Source organism: Gastrolobium bilobum, unplaced genomic scaffold (genome assembly GCF_033153095.1).
Source record: "Gastrolobium bilobum isolate Gb01-03AN ecotype WA unplaced genomic scaffold, APGP_CSIRO_Gbil_v1 utg37842, whole genome shotgun sequence".
NCBI lineage: Eukaryota > Viridiplantae > Streptophyta > Magnoliopsida > Fabales > Fabaceae > Gastrolobium > Gastrolobium bilobum.
The window spans coordinates 15,193-28,808 of record NW_026897858.1 but is presented as its reverse complement, the minus strand read 5'-3'; the positions used below and the strand labels follow the sequence as shown (position 1 = coordinate 28,808).

Sequence of the window (13,616 nt, the reverse complement as noted above, 5' to 3'; positions counted from 1 at the left end):
TAGCTGGGTAGAGATTTCTCCTTGTGAAGCTTGGTTGAGAATAACTACTTTCCTTTCATTTTTGTAGAATTAAATTTCCCTGAACGATTCTTTCTTCACAACTGCTCCCTGAGGACGATAAATCTTGGGCTAACAACACCCTGTATTGCTTGACACGTACGCTTGCGTATAGTTGAAGAGGGTTGCTCTCCGTCAGAGTAGATTGCTCCTACTTGCAATCTCGATTATCACTCTGTATTATTGCTCCTTAAACATATCCCTTAGCAGCTCTCGGTCGACCAAGCAAATGGCGCCGTTGCCGGGGATCATTTGGCAAGAAAGGGCATTTTTTAAGGAAACATTGTTGTTTGTGTTTTTGAAATCTTTTTTGTTTTTATTGTGTTTGACTTCTTCCTATTGTATGAGCACAGAACCTACAGAACTTGGACTGGAAATAGTACATTTTGATCCAGAACCCGAGAGAACCTGCAGAAATAGAAGAAGAGTTCAAAGGTTAAGAAATAATACAATGGAGGAAGTTCTAAATAATGGTGAAGGGGGAGATCTTTTGGATTTTACTTATCCGGAAACCTACCGGTTGTTGGAAAAACTTTCAAAAAAACATGTTCAATGGCCTTCCACACGGAACAATGCTTCCAAGAAAGCAGGAGTTCTTGAGCTAAGCTCAACTGATGCTCTTTCAGCACAGATGGCTTCGCTCCAGAATACTATAAAAAATTGGAAGCCCATGGAACAGAAAAAACCAACCGAGCAACTTCTCTTGACTCAATCAAGTCAAAGTTGCTCCATTTGTGGAGGTCCTCATGAATCTGAGGACTGTAACAATTTGGACGATGTGTGTTATGCAGTGGTTACGATAATAACAACAGGAGCAATGATAATTATCAAGGGAACAACAACCGGGGATGGAAAAGTCAGAATAATGCTGGAGGTAGTGGAGGAAACTACCAGAATCGACCCCCATATCCCAGGCAGAACCATCAAAACTGGGATAAGGGCGAAGGGAAGTCCCAATCCTTTGAGACTTTTGTCAAGGAATACATGAATCAAAACAGTGCAGCCATGAGGAGCCTGGAGACCCAAATTGGTCAGTTGGCTGGAGCACTCAAACAGAGATAACCAGGGACACTCCCTAATGACACAGAAAAACCGTCCTAGGAAAACCAGGAGCGTTGTAATGCTATAAGCTTACGAGATGGAAAACTCTACCACCTCCAGATTTAGTGGCACGATCTCGTAAACGCGAACTAGCAAGACAACTTATGGAAGAAGGAGTTGAGGAAGCTACTGACCCTCAACCCCTTGAAGCTCAGACAGAATCAAGGGAGAAGGTCCAGAATGATGATCTCACTGAAGTCACACCAGTTGCCACAACATCTGGAGCAGATGTTGGAGCAATGAAAGACAATGAACCAGTTTCAGTCCCAACTTATGTTCCACCATGCAAAAGGAGGAGTGAACCAATTGAGCCTCATTTTCCACAGAGGTTAAAAAAACAACATGAAGATAAGCAGTTTAGCAAGTTTTTAGACTTGTTGAAACAACTTCACATAAATGTCCCTCTGGTGGAGGCTCTGGAACAAATGCCTTCGTATGCAAAATTTATGAAGGACGTTTTGTCAAAAAAAAGAAGGATTGAGGAATTTGAGACTGTAGCCCTCACTAAAGAATCATGCAATTACCTGACTGAGATTCCTCCCAAACTGAAGGACCTTGGAATATTCACCATCCCATGTACAGTTAGGAAGAACTACCTTGGTCGAGCACTTTGTGATCTGGGCTCGAGTGTAAATTTAATGCCAGCTTCTATCTTCAAACAGCTTGACATAGGAGCAGCAAGACCAACCACAGTCACTCTTCAGCTTGCAGACCGATCCATAGCCAAGCCAGAAGGAAAAATCGAGAATGTCCTTGTCCAAGTAGACAAGTTCATTCTACCAGCTGACTTCATCAACTTGGATTTTGAAGCAGACCAAGAAGTTCCAATAATTCTGGGCAGACCATTCTTGGCCACTGGTGATGCTGTCATAAACGTCAGGAAAGGCGAACTGTCAATGAGTGTAAATGGAGAGGAGGTGAAGTTCAATGTCATGAAAGCAATGAAGTTTGATGTAGATAGCACTGAGGAGTGCTCTAGCATTTCAACTCTTGAATTGATCATAATAGAAGAACAGCAGGAGCAGTTGCAGTCAGAAATAGGCATGAAAGACTTTAACGAATTGGAAGAATACCTTGCGTCCATTAATTCCATTCATACTGGGGACAAGAAAGAAAGGATCTTTGAATCCTTGAACCGATCGGAGCAAGAGCAAATACCAAATTTGCCCTCAGTAGAGCAACCGCCTACCTTGGAGTTAAAGCCTTTACCTGAACACCTGAAGTATATTTATTTGGGTAAAGAAAACACTCTCCCTGTGATTATTTCTTCTTTACTAACCCATGAACAGGAACTTCAGCTCACATAGAAGCTTAAAGACTACAAAGAAGCAATCGAGTGGACCATGGCTGATATAAAGGGAACACGATTCCAATGTGCAAGTTCACATCTCGGTTCTGGGAGGCACTGTAGGGAGCTTTTGGTACTCAGTTGAGACTGAGTACAGCCTATCACCCTCAGACTGATGGACAGACTGAGCGGACCATCCAGACATTGGAGGACATGTTGAGGGCTTGCACATTGGAACAGGGCTCAGCATGGGATAAGTACCTACCATTGGTGGAGTTTTCGTACAACAACAGTTTTCATGATAGCCTGGGCATGACACCCTACGAGGCGTTGTATGGTAGGAGGAGTCGGACTCCTACATGTTGGTTTGAGGTTAGAGATAAAGAGTTATTTGGTTTGGACTTTGTCCAAGAGACCACCCAGCAGATCCAGATGATCAGGGAAAAGCTAAAGCAGGTGCAGAATCGCCAGAAGAGTTACTATGATGTCAAGCATCGACCACTGGAGTTCAGTGAGGGTGAGCACGTTTTTGTGAGACTTTCATCTGTCACCGGTGTTGGTCGGGCCCTCGGAGTGAGGAAGCTTAGCCCGAGATTTATAGGGTCATACCAAATTCTTGGTAGTGTAGGGCCTGTTGGCTACCGGCTTGCCTTGCCTCCGAACTTGGCCAACATCCGTGACGTGTTTCACGTGTCTCATCTTCGAAGGTATATTGCGGATCCTTTGCACGTGGTGCAACCTGATGAGGTGGAAGTTTGGGAGAACTTAAAGACTCCCGTCACCACTCAAGATTCTTGATTGTGGCGAGAGGAAGCTTGGGAGCAAGATCATTCTTTTGGTCAAGGTGCAATGAGAAGGAAGAACTCCTAAGGAGTGTACTTGGGAACGAGAGGACGAGCTTCTCCGGCAGTACCCCGAGTTTCGGGACATGTATGTTTCTAATTTTGCGGACAAAATTCTTAAAAGGTGGGGTGAATGTAAGAACTCGCACCGTTAATTTAGGAATTTAATTAAATTTAATATGAGATTAAAAAGATAATTCCATAATTGACGTAGATTAGATATGGGAAAGCTTAAATAATTATAGTAAGTGATTAATAATGTTGAAAGTCGATTTTCTGACAAAATGTGCAGATACCGGTTCTGCTTCACGGTATAAGTGCGTACCGATGAAATATTCCAAAAAAGTATAAAGAGTATGTATATATTACTAGAATAATATTTAGGACTAGTATCTCCAGTTTAGAGTCGAAATAATGAGAACTGGTGTGAGGACTGATATCGGCTACGTAAAAGCGTGTACCGGCAAAATGCTGCGAAAATTATAAAAAAAATATGATAAATCCTAGAAAAATAGCTAGGTTCAGAATCCAAAGTTTGGGATTAAAATGTTAAGCGGAGCTATTATTGCTAATACCGACGCTTAAAACTTAATGAGGCTATAAATACACATTGACATAGAACCCTAGGTTGATCCTTCGCCCTTTTACGTGGGTTTTAGGTGCTGCATTGTTCTCTAAGCTGGTCGCCTTCTTCCCTTCCTCTTGTGAGTCAAGTGAGCACCTTTTTGTCCAAGTTTCTTCATCTTATCACCATAACTTGGTGTGAGCAACCTTGTGAGGGTGAGAGTCAGCCCATTTTCTGAGTATGGCCTCTGTTTAGTGGTGGTTTAGGGGTTGAGTTCTTGAGTTTCATGGAGGGAGCCATTGTCTTGGCTTTTGGAGCTTCAAGAAGCCTTTTTTATTGAGAAAGGACCTTGCTTGTTAGCCTTTTTCGTGGACCCTTGAAGTTAGAGCTTTGGGACTGACTTGTGAGCTCCAAGAGCACTTGTGGTTTCTGTTTTGAGCCTTGGGGGTATGTTCCTCACCTTTTATCATGAGTTTCCTTGTTGAAGATCAAGTCTTGGCATGAAAAATGATAGGATTAAGTAGCTAGCATGATCACTGGCCTAAATGAGTTTAAAGATGCATGCTTTAACGTGTATAAGTGTTAAAAATGGAACCTCGGTTGGATATTTTCGCGAAATGCAGAAACATCATTATGTCGCAAAATATCCAGATATGATATCTGGATATAGGCTTGGTGATATCCGGATATGGATATCCGGATATGATATCCAGATTTGGATATCCGGAAATGGCCTCGTGATATATCCGGATATTCTGGGAATTTCGAGTTGGGTACTGTTTTGTTCATACAGAATTGAATATTGGTTTATGGACCCATAATTGGATAAGTTGAATCTCTGTAATAATTGAACTAAGTCACAATCACTTAGATTAAGGGCTTATGGCTTTGGGAGAAGCCTAATGGCATGAAACGTAAAAGGAAACGTTGCCGATATGTCATAAACTATTAGATTGTGAATGTTGATATGATTGCTGGTTTAAACAGACCGTGAGAGTGCTGTTTGTGGACCTTAGGCGATTGTGGACCTTTGACTTGGGATTGATTGTTTGAGAGGTAAGCTTTCGTGTCTTCGGTTTTTCCCATTGTTGGTTCCACCATACCTCATGGAGGGATGGTTTATATGCATGATGTCTTTTCATGAAATGATATTTGAAATGCTATTGAGTTGTTAAGTGGAAGTGCCTCATGATATATATGTGGTGTTCCACCTAGACGGTAAGCCTGAGTATGTAGCGTCATACAAGATGGTGATTCTGTGGGTGTGTACAAGTAGCGTCTTGTACTGTAGGTTGTAGACGTATATAATTCCTACATGTTCTCTGGCCAGTAGGATTCTGACACACATGACATGATTATATGCTGTATTGCACAGATTTTGGAACTTATACTGTTTTACTGTTTTAGAACTTATATTGCACATGTAAGTGAGCTTGGGTGGAGAGATCCTTGAGGACCCCTTGTCTTACTGAGATTTCCTTTTAGAGATCTCACCCCACGTTGGGGCACATTTTCAGGTTCAGGTACCTCGGGGGTTGAGACCTCGGGTGGCAGGAGACCAGAGTTGAGTTGATTATGCATGTTGACTGCTGATATGCATTCTTAGTGATTATGCGTAATTTCCATTATATTGTTATTTGAGCTGAGACTATGTTGGGCTTTTTTTCCTTATTTGGTGAGCATAGGGGTTGTCCATGCCACGTTGTCTTGACTATCTTTATTTAGACTTGAGCTGTATAATGTATCAGGATTATTATCCAGACTACGTGTTGTAGTTCCGTGATTAGATACACATTTATTTAATGAGGTTATTCATTTAGTTTTATTGCAATTTACATACAGGCATTATCTTGCAAAAGGATTAAGTAATCCACTTGGTTAATAATAATGAAGTCATAATTAAAAAGAAAAAGTTAGCTTCCGCAATTAATTAGTTGCGCTACTGCCATATGTATGTTTAATACACCGGGTGCACACAGGGTGTTACATTTTATGGTATCAGAGCACTTTTTAGGGGGAAAAAACCTGTATGTGTTATAATAACTTAGGATGCTTTGCTGTGTGTTTTCTCTTGTGTGTTTCTCTTTTGGGTTTACTATGATGATGCATGCGTGACCACATTGCGTGGGCCTGATCAACTCATTCTTTGTGTAACCTGTGCAGAGTCATGGTGCTACCTCGGAGGGACTGAGAGACTAGAGAGGGTCAGCCTGACCCGGTCCTGACTGCGTTAGCTGAGATGCAGGCGGCTCGACAAGCCGACCAGGAGGCCATTAGAGTGGCCAACCAGGCAATGCTGGACGCCGTGAGAGAGGCGAACAGGAAAGCCACTGAGCATGTGCTGAAGGCAAGCTGCCTGGCGAACATGACCATGATGAGGGTCATGTTGGAGGAGATGAGGACTGGTCATGCTGGTGGCCAGCATCCTCCGCCACCACCTCCGCCGCTACCACCACCGCTACCGCCACCGCCTGTATGTAAAATACACCCATAATTTTATGTCTATGTGTTGAAGCCCTTCCGTGGAGACCGCAAAGACTTGATCCCTACGCTTAAGCGATAAATCAGTGAACGTCCCGGTGAAACTGCTCTAATACTATAAATGTAACACCCCGTAGTACTCCGGTTGTTAACATCATGCTATTATAGCGTACACAGCGGAAGATTTTATTTAAATATTAATAAAACGTCTTGTAAAAATTCGAATAAACTTTTTCCAAAACATTTTATGAAAACATTTCTAAAAAGGTTCACGTGAGATACCGCGAAAGCGTACATTGAGAACATACATCTACTAATTACTCCCATTAGCCAGTATTAGTGGCCATTGACTAACCGGATATGACAACAAGTGTCATTCCTGCCAGAGTCTCACGAACAACATAACAGTTGTTTAACGGATAATTGAGAGATAGGAGTCGCACGCACAAGTACACCTGATAGACATAATTATATAACAGACAACTTGCAAGTCCCACACGGGCTGCAATCCCCATCTAGGGTCAGTACATACATAATGGCTCTGTGCCCAAATTAATAAATCCATACATCATGTCTATATGTCCTCATCATATGCATCTAACATAACTTGTAACAATTACAAACATAATCCAGAAGCTCAATTAATAACAATCCTGAGCATTATTACATACAGCACATAGTCTCAAAATAAACTAACTAGGCATGTCGAAACACTACACATGCTACATAACAACGTAACAACATAAAATAAACAGCAGCAACAATCCACTAATCCGTAAGTGGGCCTTTGCCCTTAGACTGCACACTGCTACTATGGGTACCTGAAATGATGTCCCCAAAAAGGGGTGAGATAACAATATCTTAGTAAGCTCAAGGTTCTTAGAGGATCCTCAAATCCCCTGAGTCCACTTCCTGCATGACAAGTCAGATATAAAGCATATATACAAACATACAACATAAACATAGCATCATACATCATCCTCTGGTTAACTATTCAAGGGCTCTCCCCAAGAATAGCTAACTGACATGTCCAACATGCCTAGTGTGACTTCCAGGGTCAAGCCATAGACAATCAACACAAATCGTAGTATGAAATAACTCCCAGGGTCAAGCCATAGGCAGCCTACATACATATTCACTGGCCAGGAACCTCATAGCATATATCATCAGTGCATCATCATAACATCAAGAATCATATAATATCTATATGAATGTGAAAGAATGCACATATACCACATATCACATACTTTCATACAATTCAACCATAATGCCCACCATCATAGTGGGAACACAAGAGAGAGGAGCAGCCAAAACCAGGAGCTTACCTCAAGTAGCTTAGTACAAGCCCACACTCCAATATAATACGTATGCTCCAATGAAATCCTCAAGTGAAAGGTTCTCTAGGCACACCAAGAGTAGGAACCATTCACATCATTAATTACATATTAATTAATTAAGTCATATCTAAGACTCAATCATTTACTGGTTCCACTTTTCATACTCATATGCCAATAATATGCCCATTACAAGTCTAGACCATTTATTACTTAATTACATATTTTTAGTGCTTTATGAAGTGTTCACTTGTTACGTAATCAACCACATAGTTTAAGCACCTTACATAATCTTAGAATCACACTCTAGGATCACTAAGGTAACTTAGATTATTTTCAACTCATCCAAGCCATATATATGATTATTATAAGTTACTAAGAGGTTCTCATAAACCCACTTAGCCTAAATCTCACTTTTATGGTTTTCCTATAATTGTACATGCTTTTATTTTATAGTCACTATGTGCAACCCACTTGTTATAACATTATCATCTTTTAGTATGATAATATATACTAAATTACCTTTCCAACAAGGTATCACATGCCTCATTTGGAGTTCTCTAGCTCCGGTTATCACAGTTTGAAGTTGGACAAGCAAAACTGCTTGCCAACCCTAAACAGAGCCCCAAATGTCCCTCACCATTTCTGCGATTATGGAAAATATACCAAACCAATTTCTCTCAAATTTTTGTACAGAAAAATAAACACCTTCATCTTTAATTTGATATATCATGGGCCTAATTTGAGTAAGAAATGATGGAGAAACAATTCATGGAAGATGCAGCCACGTACAGCCCCTGCACATGGCCTCCTTGGCAGTCTCCACTCAATCGGACCTACAGAATGCTACACATCTTAAAATGGTACCACATTTTGACACAATATAGCTGACATCTCAAGATTCAAAATGATGTATAGAATATCCCTATTGGACCTCTGTGGAGGGAGATATGCTCTCTCCAAGTTAGCCTAAAAACTGGTCATTTAACCAAAATGTGTTTAATTAGCAATTCCTAATTAGATTTAGTTGGAAACCCTAAGTTACTTTAATTTTTAGGTTTTTTTATATTATTAGGTCACTTATGCATTCCGACATATCCTCATTAGGTCTTAGTTCATTAAGTTCACTAATTATCTAATTAGTGCTTCTAAACTCTAATTATGTTCAATTTTTAGGGTTTAATAGTTAATTAATGCATTATGTATGGTCCACTCCCCTTAAACCCTAAATTAGTGTCCTAATTATGACTTGAACAATATTTAACAAACTAATCCTACTTCATCCTAAGGTGGCCAAATTGCTTAGGTTGTAGAAACTAAGTTTTTAACTTGTTAATTTTACCATTTATTTAGTTAATTAATTCCTACACTTAATTAGTCCACTAATCCATCATTTAATTAAATTTTAAACATAAAAATCTATTCATACTATTTAGAACAGATTTGATATAATAAAGTCATTAAAGTTTAAATCCATTCCTTAATCAAGATTAACGTTTTTAAGCTTAAAGGTTGCATTTTTACATTTCCCCTTGGTCCTACACATGATTTTCCACACTTAGCAACCTCAAGAACCAATTTTTATCTATTAAACACATCAACCCTCATAGGAACTTATGATGGCCGAATGGTTTAGGTAGTGGTGGTGGGCTTTTTGTCACCATTTTTCCAAAGTTTCATGCTTACATCTTCAAATGAGCATCAATGCTTCAAGCTCCTATCTTTCTCAAGCAAGCATGTTTTCTTTCCACAAAGAATATACCTTTAAGAAAACTCAAGGTTAGAACTCAAGAACACAACACAAAGGTGGGATTTTTCTAGAAGAAAACTCAAGAAACTTACACTAGAACGTAGGGAAATAAGCATCAAGTGATGTTCTTCAAGTAGAACTTAAAGCACCATCACCATGGCTTGAGGAAGCCATGAACACGCTGCTGTATGGAGAGGAAGACCCACGAAAATTTGGCTTTTTAAAATAAAAATAGGATATTCTTGAAGAGGATGATGAGGGGAACAATTTTGGTAAAGAGTGTTTGGTGTTTTGATGGAGTTTTGGTGGTGAAAAGTTAGAGAGAAGGAGGAGAAAAGCTTGAGCTTCAAAAATGGTGGAGAGCGAGAGTGTGGAGGCTCTACAAATTTGAATGGAAGGGGGTCCAAGTCATTTTAGGGTTTTGACAAAGTCACATAAGTGAATTTCTATCCTTTAGTGACCCCCGGTGTAATTTTTATCTGAACCGTTATCAATTTTTTCACCCTGAAACACCCAAGACTCTAACTTTAAGTAATTAATATTAATTTTGTCTAATTAACATGTTCATTGTAACACCCTGTGTATACTCGGTTTATTATCATATCATCGTATTAAGCTGCGCTTAATTAAAAATGCGGAACTAACTTTTTCTTTTCAATTATGACGTCATTATTATTAACCAAGTTGATTACTCAAATCCTTTTCAAAACATTGCCTGTATGTAAATTGCAATTAAACAACTAACTAAAATACCCCATGTTATAAATAACTGTGTCTCTAGTCACGGAACTACAACATGTAGACCAGACAAATCCTGATAGTTTATACAACTCAAAGCTACAAGCATAACTAACTTCAATGTGGCATGGACAACCTCCATGCTCACCAAATAAGGCAACAAAGCCCAACAGAGTCTCAAATCATATAACAATATAAAGACAACAAAACATAAATCGGCATCCAAGCAGATCAGCATAAACAGTCAACTAAGCTACGGCCTCCTGCCGCCCGAGGTATCAGCCCCCGAGGTACCTGAACCTGAAAATGTGCCCAAACGTGGAGTGAGATCTAAAAAGAAATCTCAGTAAGACAAGGGGTCCTCAAGGATCTCTCCACCCCAAGTTCACTTACATGTGCAATATAAGTTTAAAAAGCAGTAATATAATATAAGTTCCAAAGTCAGTGCAAAGGAGCATATAATCATGTCATGTGTGTCAAAATCCTACTGGCCAGAGAACATGCAGGAATTACATACGTCTACAACCTACAATCAGTGCAAGACGCTACTTGCACCCACCCACAGAATCACCATCTTGTATGACGCTACATACTCAGGCTTACCGTCTAGATGGAACAACACATACATATCATAAGGCACTTGCACTTAACAGCTCAATAGCATTTCAAATATCAATACATGAAAATACATCATGCATATAAATCATCCCCATGAGGTATGGTGAAACCAAGAATGGCAAACCGAGGACACGAAAGCTTACCTCGCAAGCTAACAATCCAAGCCAAAGTCCAACCCAGTCCAAGGTCCACAAACAACATTCTCACAGTCTGTTTATACCAACAATCATATCAATATTCGTATTCTAAAAGTTCATGCACCAACATCCCTATTGTCATACAATTTCCCAAAATCATTCTATAAGGAACAAACTCATAGCAAGCATTAAAGACAGATAATTTATTCAATTATAAAAAGAACAGGATTCAGAGACAATTTAATTCATAAACATAACGATTCAATTGGGTTCCATCTACCCTTAACTACATAAAAGACTACTCTAGCATACTGAATTGAAAAGAAATAATAAAGAAAAGAGAACCTCAAGCCTCCATTGGTGTGATGTTGACTTGGTTCCTCAGTGTTCCAGTGCTCCGCAACAGGATTCCTCCTTAGTGTATGAATGAGGATGAATGAATTTCTGAATTGGTGTCTTGGTTCTGACCCCAAGCTCCTTATGTATAACCATTGGAGGTTGTATCCTTCATTGCATCTCTCACCGTATCCGCATCAGATTTGTACTTGATTTTATAATTGTTTCCTTTTTCGTTTAAGATCTTGTAGATTGGTGAAAGATTTAAGACTTTGAATCTTGTTATATCCTGCTTCAATCTTCCATGACTTTCTTTCGATATGTTTCTATTTTGGTTCCGGATATCGCAATCTGGCAAATCTTCATTAAATCACAGCAAATCTTTGTTGTCAGGAACGTGCTTGGGCGCTCAAGCGTGCTGTTGGCCGCTTGAGCATGCTGAATTGCTTCAAATTGTTGTAACTGTCTGCCTGAGCGCGCCCGAGCGTCCTAATGGGCGCTCGAGCGTGCTCCTCGAGTCTAATTTTTGTATTCTTGGGCGCTTGAGTGCCCTGAATTGCCCAGTTTAGCTGTTTTCCCTGCTATGAAGCGCTCGAGCGTCCTCTTGTGCACTTGAGCGTGCTATTCTGGCTCTTAACTTGCAAGATTTTGGCTTCCCTTGGTCCATATTGAGCTGCTACTTCTTTGTCATGATTTCTTTAGTACTTTTAGCACCAATTCTTGTGGTTTTACCTTCAAAATGCAAAGAACTATAAAACATCAGCTCAAATTCTTATTTTATGGCTTATATGTTATAAAACCTTGAATTCCATGCATTCTACTACATATTTCTTGTATAATTTAGCCTAAAAATATGGTAAACCAAAGGTTTATCAAACATTCCCAGATTTGAATATTGCTGTCCTCAGCAATCAACTAGAATAAGACTAAGGAAATAGGGAGTAGGAATCTCAATAGCATGGAATTTGACAGGAAGGATTCTTCAGAGACATGATTACAGAGCATTCAGACTCTAAAAAGTAATGCATTAATCAACAAGATTCATAATTCATCAGTTAAAAGTTGCAACAAAATTTCTTAAGATCAAGAATAAAGAGAATTTACTGAAACACTCCCTCACTAGGAATTCATTTCATTCACACTAAACTTTTTAGAGGGTTGGTGTTTCACTCGTTTCCCACTGAATCAATACTACCATAGGCTTGATTATATTCTCGCTCCATAGTATTGTGACATATCTCATAGATCAAGAGGTCTTTCTTAGGGTTATAACTTGGCCTGGCTAAATTAAGGAAAAATTTAGAGAATAAGCTACAAGATTAAAATTATAACACCTCGTAATTCTAAATTAAGTATTAAAATATTAAATGAGTAATTAAGTGAAGGATTAGTGAAAATCCGGAAAATTAGGCCAAAATACAAAGAAAGGGCAAAACGGTAAATTAGCCATGCACACAACCCTAGGCATGAAAAATTGAGTAGAAGATCTCAAATGACAAAAATAATGCCGGAAACGGACTAAGGACGAAAAATCGAGTGGATAGGCAAATTTGGGAAAAATCAGTGAATAATGTTTTTGCCGGTGTAAAAATACTGCGGTATAATTGTACCGATAAGCGTGAAATTTTTATCAGTATTTTTAGGAAACAAAAATATGACATGAACAAGAAAAATACGTAGGTCATGAATTTGTGGTTGAAATTAGTGATTGATTAAAGTTAAATCGCGTGTGGAACCCACCTATGGCTTAAGTGACTTAAAAGTCACATTTACATGACATCTTCTCTCTCCCCTTCCCCCTTCAAGACCGTGACAGCCCCCTCCTCCTGGCCCATGGAGTTTTTTTGATTCTTTCTCCATAACTTGATCAAATCTTATCCGAATCGAGTGATTCTTGTCTTGAAATTCGAAGGAAATCATGATTTGATCCCGTTCCACCGATTAGTTTTCCTTGAAACCCTCTCTATTGTGAGAAAAGAGGCATTTACAGCCACAAAATTCTTAGGATTTTTGTGATTTTGGGGTTGATTTCTTGAGCCATTGCTTGTGGAGTTGTAGGAGGAGTCTTGTGACGTAATTGTGGGTAAGTTTCAACACCCCTCATGGATTGATTTGAAGATTTATTTTTGAATTTGTTTATGAACCCTAAAGAGGGCTTGTTTGATTTTTGATGTTAGAGAGCTCAAATGGAAAATGTGCATTAGATGATAATGTCTTAGCATGATGTGTTAGAGTTAGAAATGCCATGAAAATTATTGGTGAAAAATATGGTTTTGTAACTTAGAAAATTTTGAGGTTGTTATGACTTTGAATTTTGAAAATGTGCTAGGATTATATTGGTGAGTTATTGTATGATTATATGTTGATAT

At 39.2% G+C, this 13,616-nt stretch overlaps 1 protein-coding gene across 1 annotated transcript; it reads left to right on the top strand.

The window, feature by feature from the left end:
• Positions 1-508: 508 nt before the first annotated feature.
• On the top strand, positions 509-2,465 carry LOC133310867 (uncharacterized). Its single transcript, XM_061511871.1, has 4 exons — positions 509-750; positions 849-1,087; positions 1,219-1,885; positions 2,000-2,465. The coding sequence occupies exons 1-4, from the start codon at positions 509-511 to the stop codon at positions 2,463-2,465; spliced, it is 1,614 nt and encodes a 537-aa protein (XP_061367855.1).
• The last annotated feature ends 11,151 nt before the right edge of the window (positions 2,466-13,616 follow it).

Bases quoted from the DNA above. Each gene is read 5' to 3' on its own strand.
- LOC133310867 (XM_061511871.1), top strand. From the start codon at position 509: ATGGAGGAAGTTCTAAATAATGGTGAAGGGGGAGATCTTTTGGATTTT. The intron at 751-848 runs GCAACTTCTCTT...TGTGTTATGCAG, and splicing joins GAACAGAAAAAACCAACCGA to TGGTTACGATAATAACAACA. The intron at 1,088-1,218 runs GTCAGTTGGCTG...TACCACCTCCAG, and splicing joins GAGCCTGGAGACCCAAATTG to ATTTAGTGGCACGATCTCGT.